Source organism: Columba livia, chromosome 16, assembly GCF_036013475.1.
Source record: "Columba livia isolate bColLiv1 breed racing homer chromosome 16, bColLiv1.pat.W.v2, whole genome shotgun sequence".
NCBI lineage: Eukaryota > Metazoa > Chordata > Aves > Columbiformes > Columbidae > Columba > Columba livia.
In genome coordinates, this window is record NC_088617.1 from 13,261,799 (window position 1) to 13,277,242 (window position 15,444).

Here is a 15,444-nt window from a genome sequence, read left to right on the forward strand (position 1 = left end):
GCACTCCTGCAGTGCTGAATGCTCAGGGATGCGGTGCTCCTATGGCTGTACCGGCTCATGGAGTTTCACTAGAGTCTGTGAACTAACTCACAGTTTCTCCCTCCTCCCCCAGATCATGAAACAGGGGAAAAGGAACTTTCTTCAGATGAGTCCCAAGCATTACTTTGTCTCCAGGAAAGGACCAAATCCTCTCCTTGATGGTCTTCAGTCCTGTCACACTCAGGTGAGATCAGAAGAGGCTATCAGTTAAGTAAATTATTAAGGGGCAGCAGCTAATACAACAGCAGGTCCACAGTGTGCCTGCACGTGGCTTCACCAAAACAGTGCTGGAGCCGCCCCTGAGTCTGGGAAGAGTCCACGCTTGCCTGAACACGGGGTGGGGTTATTTTAAAGGGGTACACGTACTCGTATTGAGTGCAGAAAGTGTACAGTCACGATTCTGTGAGGATTAATTTATAATACACTCGCAATCCTGCGAGGAGAAATACACGTGCAAATATGCACGGAATGTTACACGTGTTTATGTGGGAGCACGGGAGGAAAATACACTCACAACTGTGCGAGGAAATAATCACATTCAGGGGGAGGTGGGGGACAGTGGGGTCTGATGGCCGGGCTGTGCCCTGGCTCACCACCAGCTGCCTGGCTTTGGTTGTGGCACTGATGGCTGGGGGTGCTGCGGGGCTGCTTCACACCCATCCTGCCCCTGTCTCCATGCTCTTAGAGTACCGGGGCCCAGGGTGGTCCCTGTGAAGTGGCCACAGGTCACCATCCCCCTTGTCCGGCGTGTGAAGCCGACGCTCCCCGTCAAGCTCTTCGCTAGATCAGCTGCCATCGCCAACAGCTCAGCCAAGTTGAAGCTTGAGTCTGTGCGTGGGTGTGCGGGACGGTGTGGAGACGAGTGTGCATGTGGACATCCATCCGCAGCCAGTCACCCACAGGGCCAGGCGCTTCCAGGGAAAATCTTAGAAAAAGAAAAAAACATAGAATCATAGGAGCATTTTGTTGGAAATGACCCTCAAGGTCATTGAGTCCAACCATAACCCAACCCATGTCCTGAGAACCTCATCTCCGTGTCTGTCCAACCCTCCAGGGATGGTGACTCCAGCACTGCCCTGGGCAGCCTGTTCCAATGCCCCACAGCCCTTTGGGGAAGAAATTATTCCCCACATCCAACCTCAGCCTCCCCTGGGCAACTTGAGGCCGTTTCCTCTGCTCCTGGCGCTTGTTCCTGGGGAGCAGAGCCCGACCCCCCTGGCTCCAAGCTCCTTTCAGGCAGTTCAGAGATCAGAACATCTGCCCTCAGCTCCTGTTCTCCAGCTGAATCCCCAGGTCCCTCAGCTGCTCCCCATCTGACAACAACAGCCCAGGCAGGGGCTGTTCAGAGTCCCGCAGCTGCAGGTGCAGCAGGGGAAGGTTCGAGTAGAACTTGAGCGTGCCAGAGCCCAGTGTCAGCCTCCACAATATGCCTGAACAATGGACACACAGGCTCTTTTGGGGTGCTTATGACCACCCACAGCCCCCTCAGCCTTCCCTGCTCTGCAGGACACCAAATGCCTTTTTTTCCTTCTTTCCTCCCAAGTGAAGTGCAGCGAGCTGCAAACAATCAAAACGGAGCTGACACAAATCAAATCCAACATTGATGCTCTCCTGGGCCGACTGGAGCAGATCGCTGAAGAACAGAAGTTGTCCACAGGTCAGTTGGATGCTCACCGATGCCTGGAAATGGGCAGTGAGCACAGGGATGTGCCCTGCAGAGCTGGCCAGGAAACCACCGTGGCATCCTCCAGGCTCTGGTAGGGAAGTGTCAATCCCCAACTCCCAGGGTGGAATCACAGGCCCAAATTACATGCCAAAATTCCCTAGATTCTAATGAGATTTTGTTTTCTTTTTGTCATATAGTTTGTATTCTTTTTAGTTTGCTTTTTTGTTCTATTATTCTATTCTATCTTCCTCCCATGCTCCGGAGCGCTGCAGAACAATATCCTGCTCTGCCCTCTCTGGGGCTGCTTTCAGGCAGCTTTGTCAAAGTCAGCAAAACTTCCCATTGCATTATTTACCTGCTAACTGAATTTGGGGGCCCACGGCATTAGTATCACCGGGCTCCAGACATTGTCCCCCCATCCCCTGACCCTCGGCTCTTCTCTCTCAGAGGTACGGAAGAAGGCGGACGGGCAGCAAAAGCGAAATCTCGCAGGAAGACACAGCATCAGAGGCCGAGGTCACCACGGAGGAGCCGCTGAATGGGGACAAGGGGGAGGAAGATGGTCTCGCATGGGATGAGTGTGGAGATGAACTGGTAAGAGAATTTGTGTAACGCATCCCTCCAGTGGAGGAAATTCAGTAACGGACCACTGGAACTTATTAAATCCCCAGAAAAATAGATTTGCCTTCCTCAGAAGAAATTGTTGTACTTAAATCCCATGATTGTTCACAGCTTGTTCTTTCTAAGTGTTCTGCTGCCTGCAGAAACATTGACCTGGCAAATGCATGTGGACACACCGAAGAAAAATGGTTGACTCTTGAAATTCTGACCACATTTGTCCTTGATTTCACAACTCTTAATGAATGGTTAACACGAGTTGTTCTGCTCCTGAGTGATTCTGAGATGGATTGAAACATATGGCAAAGGCTGACCATGTTGCATTAACTGCACTTTCCTACCAGCCTGCCTTTGCAGTGTCGTTTTGTCCAGACAGTCATCACATGACACAAACCTGCTTAGAAGGTCTGAGCAAGGCAGGACCTCAGGACCTTGCTCAGACTGCTGTGTGTGGAGCTGCACATCCCTGGCGAGGGCAGCGCTTGAGCATCAGCATCCCTTTGTTCTTCCTCACCCTGTCATCGCTGGGGCGACCACACCGCCCTGCACAAGCACAGCACCCTTCCCTTGCCAAAAACCTCCTCAAACTCAAACCACTGCCCACGTTGTTTGTGTTGTTCTGCTCTGCCCCACCTGAGTCATGATGGATGAGGGATCTGAATGGGGTCTTTCAGGTATTTCAGTTTCTGGGGCCTTGTAGGTGAAGTCCATGACCCCTGCTAAGACTAAAGAGGTGATGAAGGGGAGACATCATAACACACGCTATAAAGAAGAAAGGCAAAAGCTGGTCTCCATCTCGGTGTCGATTAGGATGAGGAAGGCCAGGTCTGAATTCCATCAAGGGAAAAACACGGTAGAAATTACAGGGAACCTTGCTGATACTAATAATCATAAAGCAGCACACAGCCTGTCAACAAAAAAATGTGGACTTTTCTGCCATTAGTGGGATAAGAGAGCAGAGTGAACAGACATCTGCTGGCAATGATTTGAGAAGAGCTGGTCCTCATTAGGAGCAGATGAACAAGATGACTATTTCATCTCCCTTCCATCTCTATTTTCTGTAACTCCCTGGTCATAAAGTATCACTGAGATCAGAAATATTTTACTGTCAACATCAGACAGGCTCATGTGTGCTCTGCATGGGGCAAGTCAGTGTGTGCAGTTCATCTGCAGGGATGTTCTCTTAAACACTGCAGGGCGACTCTGAAAAGCCATTCTTCATATTTTGCTCCTGACCTTACAACACTGAGGAGTTTTCAAGCCTTGCAATTCCTGGGGAGCAACTCCTTTATCTCACAGCTTACACACGTCAGTGTGGCCTTCACCACCTGCTGTCCATGGACATGGTGTCCACACCAGTCCCCAAAAACATTATCTACCCTTGGCTCTGGTGTCACGGTAGCAGAGGCAGAAGTCACTCAGATCTCATCTAATAGTTTATTGAGTTCTAATCAGTAAATTCAAGTATGTAAAATATTTAATAAGTACAGATGGGTTGGCGGTCAATACTCTGCTATTTACTATACTTGAAGTTAGTATGGTATACGAAGATTATCACGTAAGCTTACTATGCATATCTTAAATGTTACATGTGTGCAAAAAAATGTCACTTGCGAACCCCTCGGTGTCTGGTGTCAGGTAATGGATCTCTGAGCCTTGACAGACGTCCCTATTCAAGTGGGAATGGCCACCGTGCAGCCAGCTCACCAGCCTTGACAGCTGCAGATATTTATAGCATAAAGTGGATGATTTGCAGTTAGATTTTCTACTGTGTTAATGCAGTTTCAGATGCGTATCAGCCCAGACTCCAGCCAAACCATTTCTTTGTGGGTTTGCTGCTGAGTTCTCACTGATAGCCTCACACAATAGAACTAACTGGTTAGACCTACGTGCTGAGTGTCTGCCAAAGTTCAGTTAGTTCAGACAGGAGGAGAGCATCTGTCACGAGTGGGAATGGCATCGTTTATGCAAGGCAGGAACCAGACCTGCTCACACTTGGGCAGTACCCAGCACAGAGGCTTCCCTGCTATGAACCACTTCCCTGTGGTGATAAGTGGGGAAGATCCAGGTGGATTTGGGGGTCTAGCTCCCACCTTCATGCTGTAGACAGCTGTAGGACGTCTCCTGGGGAGCGGCAGGGCTGAGCATCCCTGTTCATAGTGGAGTTCACTGAACCAGAGCTCGCCTGAAAATGCCATGGCCAAGCAGGGTGATGCTTCACAGAGATGTCAACCCCAGCTGGGCCCAGGGGGAGCATTTTAGACCCCAAGGGAGTCAGGCACGCAACTTCCATTGAAAATCAACAGGAGCTGAGCAAATACATCCATTCATACCCACTTCCAGAGCAAAGCTGGCTGCCCTGGTGTTGTGCACAAATCTCTGCTTGGCCTTGGTGAAGTTTCCAACATCACCTGGGGAAATCAAGTCCAAACTAGACGCTGCAGCCCATAAGGAGAAGGATGAAGGGATCATCTCCCTCCTGGCATGAGTTTGTGCCCTTTTCAGAGAGAATGGGCAGCAAAGGAGTGCTGTGGAGGAAGGATCAAGTAGGTGATGCTTCCTTCCCCCAGGCTCTGCCACTAGGCTTAGGAACCTGGGAAGCCAGAAGACAGACCTGACCAGTGATAACCAGGAAGAAAAAGAAGCACTGGGCACCTTGGCCTTTTCCATGTGCTTTGTCACAGGGTCCCTTGGTCCTCTGTGCCACTGAGCAGTGAGCTTATGCTTTCCTTGGCCTTCCTTATGCTGCTGGTGGACCTGCAGATGCTCCTCTCACTCCATCACTGCAGAGGTGGGATGGCTCTATATTTCTCCTGGGTGGCTCAGCTCCGTTTTCCATCTTCTGGGTTCTGCCATTTTGTGTAGGAAAAACCTCAGTTGGGAGCTTGCTGTTCATCCACACTGACCTCCGGCCACACCAGAATGGGCCATTCTTATGCTCCAAGGCAGGTGTCCTTGAAGATGACCCAGCTGCCTTGGCAGTCTCCTGTGGGATTTTGCCAAGCAGATCCCTGAACAACACAAAATCTGCTCTTAAATTCAGGGTTTTGGTTCTGCTCTTTACCTTGGTCACTTCTCTCAGGATATTCACCTTCACAGTCTCCTGGTCACTGTAGCCAAGACTTCTCTCAGTCTTCACATCTTGGACCTGTTCTTCCTTGGTCATCAGTAACAGCCCAGAAGAACGTCTCCCCTGGTCAGCTTGTCAGTCAGTTGCATCACAAAGTTGTTCTTGACACTCTTCAGAAATCTCCTGGGTTGCTTGCAGCCAGTCCTGCTGCCCTCCCATCAGACACCAGGGTGGTTGAAGTGCCCAGGAGTTCAGGGGTCTGTGATCAGGAGGTTTCTCCAGCCATGCGGAGGAGACTTCCTATGAGGTGGGCTGTACCAGGTGCCTGCCCTGGTGTCACCCATGTTCATCTGTCCCCTGATCATAGAATCACAGAATCCCAGCATGTCAGGGGTTGGAAGGGACCTGGAAAGCTCATCCAGTGCAATCCCCCCATGGAGCAGGAACACCCAGATGAGGTTACACAGGAAGGTGTCCAGGCGGGTTGGAATGTCTGCACAGAAGGAGACTCCACAACCTCCCTGGGCAGCCTGGGCCAGGCTCTGCCACCCTCACCAGGAACAAGTTGCTTCTCATATTTAAATGGAACCTCCTGTGTTCCAGTTTGTACCCATTGCCCCTTGTCCTGTCACTGGTTGTCACCAGAAGAGCCTGGCTCCATCCTCCTGACACTCACCCTTTCCATATTGATCCCCATGAATGAGTCCCCCCTCAGTCTCCTCTTGTCCAGCTCCAGAGCCCCAGCTCCCTCAGCCTTTCCTCACACGGGAGATGCTCCACTCCCTTCAGCATCTTGGTGGCTGCGCTGGACTCTCTGCAGCAGTTCCCTGTCCTGCTGGAACTGAGGGGCCACAACTGGACACAATATTCCAGGTGTGGTCTCCCCAGGGCAGAGTAGAGGGGCAGGAGAACCCCTCTGACCTACTGACCACCCTGCTTCTAATACCTCCTCCTCCACAAGCTCTCAGCTGAATCATTACCCATTGCAAGGCACATCCCAGTGCATCTGAGCTATTCCTTTGCTCAGAGCACGTTTCAGCTCACCTGGTGTTCCTGAAGAGCCTGTTCCCAGGGTGCTACCTGCTCTGTAATTGCAGAAAAGGAGCCTTTGTTCTGTTGCCAGAAGTCCCAAGCCTCCAGACTCCCCTCTCCTGGGAGTCTCCATCCACAGCTCCCTGCAGCACAGTCTCCAGCTGCCCCTTCTTCATGCTTTGCAGTCCTGAGGCTTTTCCACTGGAGGTCTCTGCAAAGACCCTCTTGGTCTCCCTGATTACAAAAATCTCTTTACCCCCCCAGTGCCAGCCCACTGCTGACCACATTGGGACTGGGCTCCCTTACTTTTCCTTTTGGATTACCTGGCATCCCCTGCAGACATCTCCTGGATTCCCATCTCTCAAATATTTACCACACAATTTGGCCTATGCAGGAGATAAAATGCTACTAATTCTTCTCTCAATGATGCTGCATTGCAGAACGGCAACTTTCACATGCTGTGCTTTCAAACCGCTCTTGCGTGGGGAGTTGTTTGGCACACCAGCACAATTATTGTGGCCTTTGGAGAGATTAATATTATGAGTGTTATCATTCTGGGTGATGAGTTCTGCTGCAAACTGAGACCAGTTCCTGTTTTCAACAGCAGAGTCATTACACTGTGCATGATTTGCCATTGTGGACAGACTGCACCTCAGCATCTGTGAGCAGCCGCAGTAACGCGGGAATGCCTGTTCCCTGGTGCGGGCCATTCCTAGGTCCCAAATTAAGTTTTCACAGTGCTACAAGAAGGTGTGAGCTGTGCAAGCACATCAGTAAATATTATGAAAGCACTAAACAAGGATTTAACTTGGCCCTGCAGAAATTTGGCAGCCAGGCAACTCATGCCATGGGCTCAAGACCTTGCCTGGGACCTGCCCACTGGAGATGCTGACGCTGGTGTAGCCCAGATCAGATACCTGTCTTTACATCAGGGAACACGGGCTGAGTTTCTTCCCAGTCCCTTTGAGGTTCAGCAGGAGCCAGACTTTAAAGTCCAAGAGGGAATCACACATCTGGGTCTGTTTGGCAGAACCCTGGCAGAATAAGGAGCCAGAGGAGATTTTTGGGTTTGCCTGGGACAGTGTCTGCCAGAAGACACATGCAGTGTCCCCATGGGGTGTGGTTTGTAGCTCATCCACCACGCTGAGCAATCCGATCCTGTGAGCTGTCCCACCGCGGTGACAGCTGCTCACCGCACGCCGGCGTCACGGTGTCCAGGCAGGGCAGGGAGGACACATGGTGATTTACTATTTCTGGTTCCCTTTTCCGTCCAGGAGAACAGCCATTACACAGACGTGGAGGACGCCAGACTACAGTAATCAGGTACAGCTCACACGCTGCTTTTTGGAGGCTGATCCTGAGCAAAAGCTGCCATTCTGTGCATGCAGGGGTCAGGGGGGTGCTGCTTCGGGAGATGCTGTTTTCCATTGATCCTCTGTGTTTTCCTAGCGCTGAGCGTGGCCACTGATCAGCCCCTCCCTCCCTTTCCTAAATCACAAATCTTTCAAGTTCAAAGAAAATTATGTACCTTTTTTTTCACCTTCTCCGTCTCCTCTCCAGAGCAGCAGTGAGTAACCGCGTGAGGAAAGCACGAGGCTAAACCCTGTCCTGACCCTGTGAGCAAGACAAGCTGAATCAAAGTGCTGCTGTCATCTCTGCCTGGCATTCAAAAGGAGAAACCCGGCCCGACATCTTCCACCCATCTGTAAAGCAAAGACAAAAGTCATCATCCCAGTGAATCCCCACTACCCTGTGCGATGGATTTGGAGCTCTGCAGCAGCGGAGGCAGGAACCGAACCCTGCACAACCCATAACCACCACCGACTGGATAACAAGAGAGTGGTTGTGTCACCAAATGAGTCAGACATGTTACAGAGCTTTTTGTAGGAGAGGAGGGAGAAAAAAGCCTGACCTGATAAAGACGTTCTTTCCTGTGCTGGGTGAGAGCCAGAGCATTTGCTGACTGGAGGAAAAGTACTGTCTCAGTTTGGACAATTTGTGTTCTCACGCTAAAGGTCGTGTTGAGGCTGTGGGGTGAGCTCTTCTCCCAGAACAGTCACCTCCTGTCGTGTCTCTTTTGCCCCATGAGCTGCCGCAGGTACCCGGTTGCGTCCAGGCGGGAAGGAGTCGGTGCTGGCGCGTGTGCTGTGCTCTTTGCAGCTGCTTGGAGAGAGGGAAGGGGACAGGAGGCTGCCTGCAGGCAAGCAAGTGATCCCGAGCAGGAGGAGCAAAGCATACGTCATCTTCATTGGTTTGGGCTCCTCCTTCTCCGTTGGGAAACCACTACGTAAAGGCTGAGCAACTCTCTGCAGAGTGAGGGCGTGCAGGCACGTGTGGATTAGACCCTTTTCTTGGCCCAGCTGCTCCCTGGAAGGGATGTGATCCACTCGCTTCTCCAGCCCCGTGCCAGGGACATCCGCCCCTTCCCCAGGGCGCCAGCATCTCCCCGTGCCACAGCCTCGCTGGGTCTTCACACCGACCTGGCCCCCCGGGAGAGCGGCACGACAGCTCCTGCTCCTGCATGCCCAGCCTGACTGGTAACGGTGAACACCCTGAGCACGATGCATGCGGGCGTGCAAGCGCCTCCCCTTCCTGCCCAAATTCCGGCTGCTTTTGACCCGTGCCATGTCCTGCGAGCAGAGGGCAGCAGCCAGCATGCCACTTGACGTGGGAACCCCCTTACACCACAACACCCAGGAAGGCTCTTGGCCTTTTCTCTTCTTGTTCCTTCCTCCTTCATGGGTTTATGCGTTTTTTCGGAGTTCAGGGGTGGGTGGGACTGAGACTCATGTAGCACTTTATTCAGATCACGTGTGTCCTGCCCATCTCCTCTCTTCCTCTTCAAACACACACATCAGTGCTTTGAATCCGCAAGTGTCCAGACCTCCTCGGTCAAACTCTCCCACAAACCGTGTGCCCCCCCCAGGTCTATAGGGTGCTCTGAAAGGGGACTCCTGCTTTCTGCTCCAGCACTCAAAGCCAGACCTTGTCTACGGCATCACTCTTTGAGGGGTGGAGGGGAAGACAGGTCCCAGGGCAACGCTTGCCTCCCTGAGGGCCGTCCTGGAGCAGGCATGGCTCTTGAAGCACAAGGTTTTATTTGCATTTCTTAGTTTCAAATAATTCATGAGGGATTAAAGGGATAACCGTGCTTTCCCCTCCCTTTTTCCGGTTCCTATACAACTGATCCATTGTGTTGTACTGAGCCTCTGTAGAGCTGTTTTCTAGGCTTTGAGAGATGAGCTGCAGTTTTTGCTATAAACAGACTGTGATGCTGATGTTTGGGAGAAAGGTGACCTTGTACATACAATCCTGTATAATAAAAGAAAGAAATCTAATTTGCTTGCACTCTCTTTTCTCTCTGTTATACATCGTATAACATGCACTTTTTTGCTCTATTTCAGACAAGTAATTCTTTCCCTTCCTAAGCTTCATCTCTGCCCACAGGATTTGATTTCCCATACACAATGTATGTCCCACTGAGCTGAGTAAAATACCTGGATTCACAGGGGGTCTGGGACTTTTCCTCAGGAGGCCTGGAAACACTTTTAATGCAGGAGAGCTGGGGAGAAATCCAGACCTTTAATCTCTGGATTTTGCACTGGTCCAGCTCATAACAGACTGGAAAAATGAGGCTGCTGTTCCAGTTTGCACAAGCCGACAGTGCTAATAAATGCTCCTTAAGCACAGTGTCTTCCAGCCGTGTCCCCAGTCCCCTCCTCAGCAGAGCAAAGCTCACACTGTGTTGCCAACCATGCACGGGTTCGCTGGAGTAACTGTCCAATCCTGGGACGTGTGGCACCTGAGTTGTGTCTGGAGGCCACCAGTGACCACAAGCCCTTTCAGTGCTTTTTAGGTTTCCAGTCCCAGAAAGCTGGCTGCTGAGCCTGGCCTGAGCCATCATCCAGCCCTGGAGGGCACAGCTGCCTGTTTCATCTGTTCAAGTTCATGGTGAGCCTGGGAATGCTTGAGCATCCATCCATCCATCCATCCATCCATCCATCCATCCATCCATCCATCCATCTGTCCTTCATCAGTCAAGGTGAGGAAAGCAGCGAGGTCAAACAGATGGCTGGATATCTTTGCAGCTGGGAAGAAGGAGGAAAGACTGAAGGGTGGGGAGCAGAAACTAAAAAGCAAATCAAAGCATTTGGCTATCCAGGTCAAACTCAGCCCAGCCTTAGGTCCACTGAGCTGCGTATCTGGGCTGTGCCCAGGCCTCGGTGCCCAGGGGCAGGCAGAGCAACTCCCTGCACCATCCCCACCCAGCTCCTGCCTCCCCCAAATGCTCAGCTTGGCACCGGGTTACGGCAGCACCGTGTAGCTCATCAGCTTGAGGCCACCAGAGCATGGTGGAGGTCTCTGGGAAAACAACTGTTCTGACCTTGTTAATTCATAGAATAGAATCATTTCAGTTGGCAGAGACCCTCAGGATCATCAAGTCCAACCATAACCTAACCTAACTCTGGTGCTAACCCATGTCCCGGAGAACCTCGTCTAAACACCTTTTAAACCCCTCCAGGGCTGGTGACTCCAGCACTGCCCTGGGCAGCCTGTTCCAATGCCCCACAGCCCTTTGGGGAAGAAATTGTTCCCTACATCCAACCTCAACCTCCCCTGGCGCAACTTGAGGCCGTTTCCTCTGCTCCTGGCGCTTGTTTCTGGGGAGCAGAGCCCGACCCCCCCTGGGTCCAAGCTTCTTTCAGGCAGTTCAGAGATCAGAAGGTCTCCCCTCAGCTCCTGTTCTCCAGCTGAACCCCCCAGGTCCCTCAGCCACTCCTCATAGGAGGACTGGTAATTAATTATCAATTATCAATTATAATTAATTATTTTGGGGGGAGAGCGGGGCAGTTTGGGAGCTCATATGCAGGACCCTGTAGGGTAATGAACTTTGCTATCGGCTGTAGATGGGGCCTCCATGGCATGAGGTTTGGGGCTTTCATGTTCATGGAGTTCTGTGTGTGACCACCTACAAAATCTTCGCCTGAAGAGGCGAGGGCACAGCACAGGGTGGGAAGGGGAACACAGCACCCTTTTCACCCCTTAAGACCATCAAGAAGCTGCAAACTCCCTGCTGACTTCCCTGGGTCCATCAAGAGCAGAGCAGAGGAAGAGGAGGCGTCACCCCCAGTCAGGGGACAGAGAGGAACAGGGGGGAAAGGCAGATCCCACCGCAGAGGCAGGAGGCACAGAATGATGGAGAAAGAAGCTGGTGAAAGCACATGGGCAAGAGCAGCCGAGGCTGTGGAGGTTTAAGGGCTCCAGAGTGACCGTCCACACAGAGCGCAGACAAAGCCATCGGTTCTACTTCAGTGCACACAGAATCACAGAATCCCAGCATGTCAGGGGTTGAAGGGGCCTGGAAAGCTCATCCAGTGCAATCCTCCCATGGAGCAGGAACACCCAGATGAGGTTACACAGGAAGGTGTCCAGGCGGGTTGGAATGTCTGCACAGAAGGAGACTCCACAACCCCCCTGGGCAGCCTGGGCCAGGCTCTGACACCCTCACCAGGAAGATCGCAGTCAGCTCCTGTGCCTCAGCTCCCCCATCCCGTCTCTCCAAATGTGAACCCCCACGTGAGATACAGCATGAGGTGCTGCGTGCTCAGAGCACAACACAGAGCTTCATCCCCAGCCCATCATCCTCACCCTCACCCCCAGCCCAGCGCAGGCTCTGGGGCGCAGGGAACAGCAGAAGCCCCAGCACTGAGCTTGTCCTGGTTAACAGAAAGATGTGTGGTCCTCCCCATGGCGTTTAAAGTATCCATGACACAAAAAGATCTGTAACATCTCATTAGCTCTTGAATGACTATAAAGGCCCCCGCTTTATATTCACCCTACATGCATTGTCTCAGCCCATATGCACCCAACTTCCTTTTCCAGGATCCAGTGCCCCCATAGAGCTGCTCCCTGTAAGTTGTCCCTGCCCTGCTGGGGTGTGGGAATATGAGGGCTGGGTTGCTCCATTCTCCCTGCACTCCCCCCAGGGCAACAGTCAATCCAACATCTGTACATGCTGCAGAAAAGTGATCAACATCAACCGAGCAACTCAACTGAACACACAGTTTCTGTCTGTGGAATGGAAAACAAATGCCTTTGTTAAAGCCTTTCCTCACCACCCACAGAGACCACATCTCATTACCAAGAGTCCAAAACCTCACTTGGCTTCTCACATTTGCTGCTCTGCTTGGTGCTGTCCCATCTGCGCTTGGCGGCAACGGCAGCAGGATCTTTGTGGGAAACGAAACCAAAGGTCTCAACCCCCACTGCCTCGCCTGCATCTCTGCAAGGGAAACACCAAGTGTTCGAGGTTCCTGACACACTTTGGGCTTAAATGTGCTGCTCTGGATGGGAACAGCAGGTGTGGCGGAAGGTTTGGTGCTCTGGTGTTCGGTGTGTTGGCCTTGGCAGTCGTCAGAGCAATAAGGGCAGGGTTTCTCCAGAACCAAATCCTCCATTTATGTGCTTCTGGACATGGAAAGACAATCCATTGGGCCAAAACGCCTGTTATTTTGCATTCAGTTTGAGTCAGAAGATACAACAAAAGCCCACACTGGCTTTAATAAATCAATGAGCATCACAGTTAAAGTCTGTGCAGTGCTTTGGAAACACTTCAGTTACTGCAGCTGCCACAGGACCCATTCTCTGGGGAATTTGTAAAAGCCAGTTGCTGACTCTACAGGAGTTGTCATATCCCTCTTGCGTTGTTCTCCTATTACCTGCAGGAGATTTAGTGACTTACTATTCCTCTTTCCAAGAAAGACGTGGAAACATTTGGGGATTTGTCAAGAACCCCAAGGCTCCTGGTGGTGTTTGTCCATCCTCTGCCAGGAAAACACACCCAGGCCTTGGATGGGGATGGTCCAATGCGAGAAAGAACTCGGCCGTTTCCGAAATCCTCTGTGCACGTCTGACAGAGGGGCTCGAGCAGCCATTCCTGCCAGCGCTGCTCAGGTGCCCATGGTGGTGGCGTGGGCACGGGTGCGTGTCACTATGGACGCACTCTATCAGTTTAGCAAGAAAGTCCAGCACCTTTTCATTGCCCAGATTTAGTTCCTAGCAGGTGGATTATTTTCTCTGACAGGTTTGAGAGGGTTCTGCAAACACAATTTCCCACGCATCCCAGCTTCCACCCCCTCCCTGGGCTCTTGGTCCCAGTGATCCACCCAAACTAGTTGCAAAAGAGACTTGGAGAAAGTGTGATTGAGAAAGGCAAGATGCGAGAGGGCAGAAAGGGAAGGACGGGGAGGGAGGTGCAGGCAGAAGCAGGAACCCGGGCTCCCAGCCCTTCCCACAGAGGAGCCTCCTTGCTGGCACCTTTAGTCCCATTTCAAGAAGACATCACCAGGGGTCAAGCACAGACCAAAGCTGCAGCCCCCTGTCTGCTCACCGAGCGCATCGTCATCCCACAGCCGAACTCCGTCTGTAGCCAAGGATGAGGAGCGGCTGCAGCGATGGCTCGGCAGAGCGCTCCGTGGGAATGCAGAGGGATGGGATGTCACTGCGGGCTGGATTAATTCCTACCTGATCTCATTCCCATCAGTTCTGCTCCTCACAGCACTCCCCTCTTCCCTTCCTCTGGTTCTTTGCCACATTTTAAGCATCATTTCAACCCGCAAGGCTGTGAATATACAAGACCCACTGTGAATATCGTACTCTTCTGGAAAATATTCAACGTGTAACAGGCAAAAAAAGCATGGTGCCCTGGGCATTAAAATCCAAATTAGAAAGGTAAATCTGATACACAATCACCTTTTTAACAGCAGAGCTCTCAAACAACAGCTTTTCAAGACAGCACACACAAATCGATACCTTTCTGATTGCATCACATAGCTTTTTCTTCTATTGCATTTGCATACTTGCCCAATCCTTACCTTTTGTTATTTCTATGTGTTAAGTTTAATCTTATTTTTTTCATTACCTACCTATCTCCTTTCTACCTTCAAGAACTCTTCAACCTCCACAGCAAACCGTCTCTCTTCTGCATGGGGATGACGGTGGCTCCACCTCCGGAGCGTGGTGGCCGCAGTTGTGAGATGCCATTTGGCAGGACGGGCCTAGAGCCACCACGGTGCCAACACTTCCCATGTTTGCTTGGGGTTTCCTTCTGCTGCGTGATGCTGAGCCAGCCGGACAGACAGAGCTCCAGAGCTGGGACATCCGCTCCTCATCTTCACCCTGGGCTCCGGCTTGGCCCCCATCTCACTGTTTGAAGATCCCCTTCACATCCACACATGCCAAAGCATCATCTCCTGATTTTGGTCAGCTCAGAAGACACGTCTCTGCCACAGCATCTCCATGAGGCTCCAGCCCCAGCGCACTCCTCGTTCTTCAAGCCTGAGTATGTTCTCGGTTGGGGACAGATTTAATGGCCACCTTCCTCATCTGGAACAAAGCGTGGAGGGAAAACAGTGTGATTCAGCACATAAGTGGATCTGAGAAAGTGGAGTGGGTCTGGAATATAAAACAGTCGTGTACAAAAAAAGCTGAGACCACACGGCCCGCCCCAAGCAGCCTCTCACTAACAGGGAAACCCTAATGGCAACCGCAGCCGCCAACCTAAATAACCACTTCAAGACAACCCAAGAGGTCTTTGCACAGCTCCTTCAGAAGAAAAAAGAAAGCAATGTGATCCTCCCTGCTGGCTGGGACTCACAGGAGAGCAACCCATTGTTTGAGGGTGTCAGAAAGTGTGGAGACAATGCAGTGAAGAAAAGCATTTAAAGCTTCGTTTCAGATGAGCTCACATTTCCCAGAGCTTGTTTTTCCACATTCATGGTGGAAAAAAGGCTGTTTTGGTGCTGGACAAAACTATAGCGCGAGGCCTGCAGCAGGCTCTGACAACGAGCAGGATAGAGACATTTCAGTCCACAAAACTAAAAAGAACCAAAAAATTGGGTTTTACTTGACTTTAGTGCCTTGTTTTCAAAGTGAAGCACATTGAGCTTTCCTCCCTGTAACAAAGGCAACAAAACTCCCTTTTCTTCTCCTCTTCTAAATGAAAATGTGTGTTATCAGA

The 15,444-nt window shown here is 51.5% G+C and overlaps 1 protein-coding gene and 1 long non-coding RNA gene across 2 annotated transcripts; one reads left to right on the plus strand and one right to left on the minus strand.

Annotated features, from left to right (window-relative positions):
* Positions 1-505: 505 nt before the first annotated feature.
* Positions 506-14,792, minus strand: LOC135575594 (uncharacterized). The gene is made up of 3 exons (XR_010466660.1): positions 14,351-14,792; positions 7,954-14,046; positions 506-964 (listed from the first exon to the last, which is right to left on the minus strand). It is a non-coding gene; the product is annotated as an uncharacterized LOC135575594 (long non-coding RNA).
* LOC102088783 (RNA-binding protein Raly) lies at positions 1,012-9,763 on the plus strand. Its single transcript, XM_065031666.1, is given in 6 exon segments — positions 1,012-1,075; positions 1,583-1,696; positions 2,153-2,172; positions 2,174-2,299; positions 7,700-7,748; positions 7,986-9,763. Coding segments are annotated over 5 exon segments (369 nt in total). The 3' UTR covers positions 7,745-7,748; positions 7,986-9,763.
* Positions 14,793-15,444: the final 652 nt, after the last annotated feature.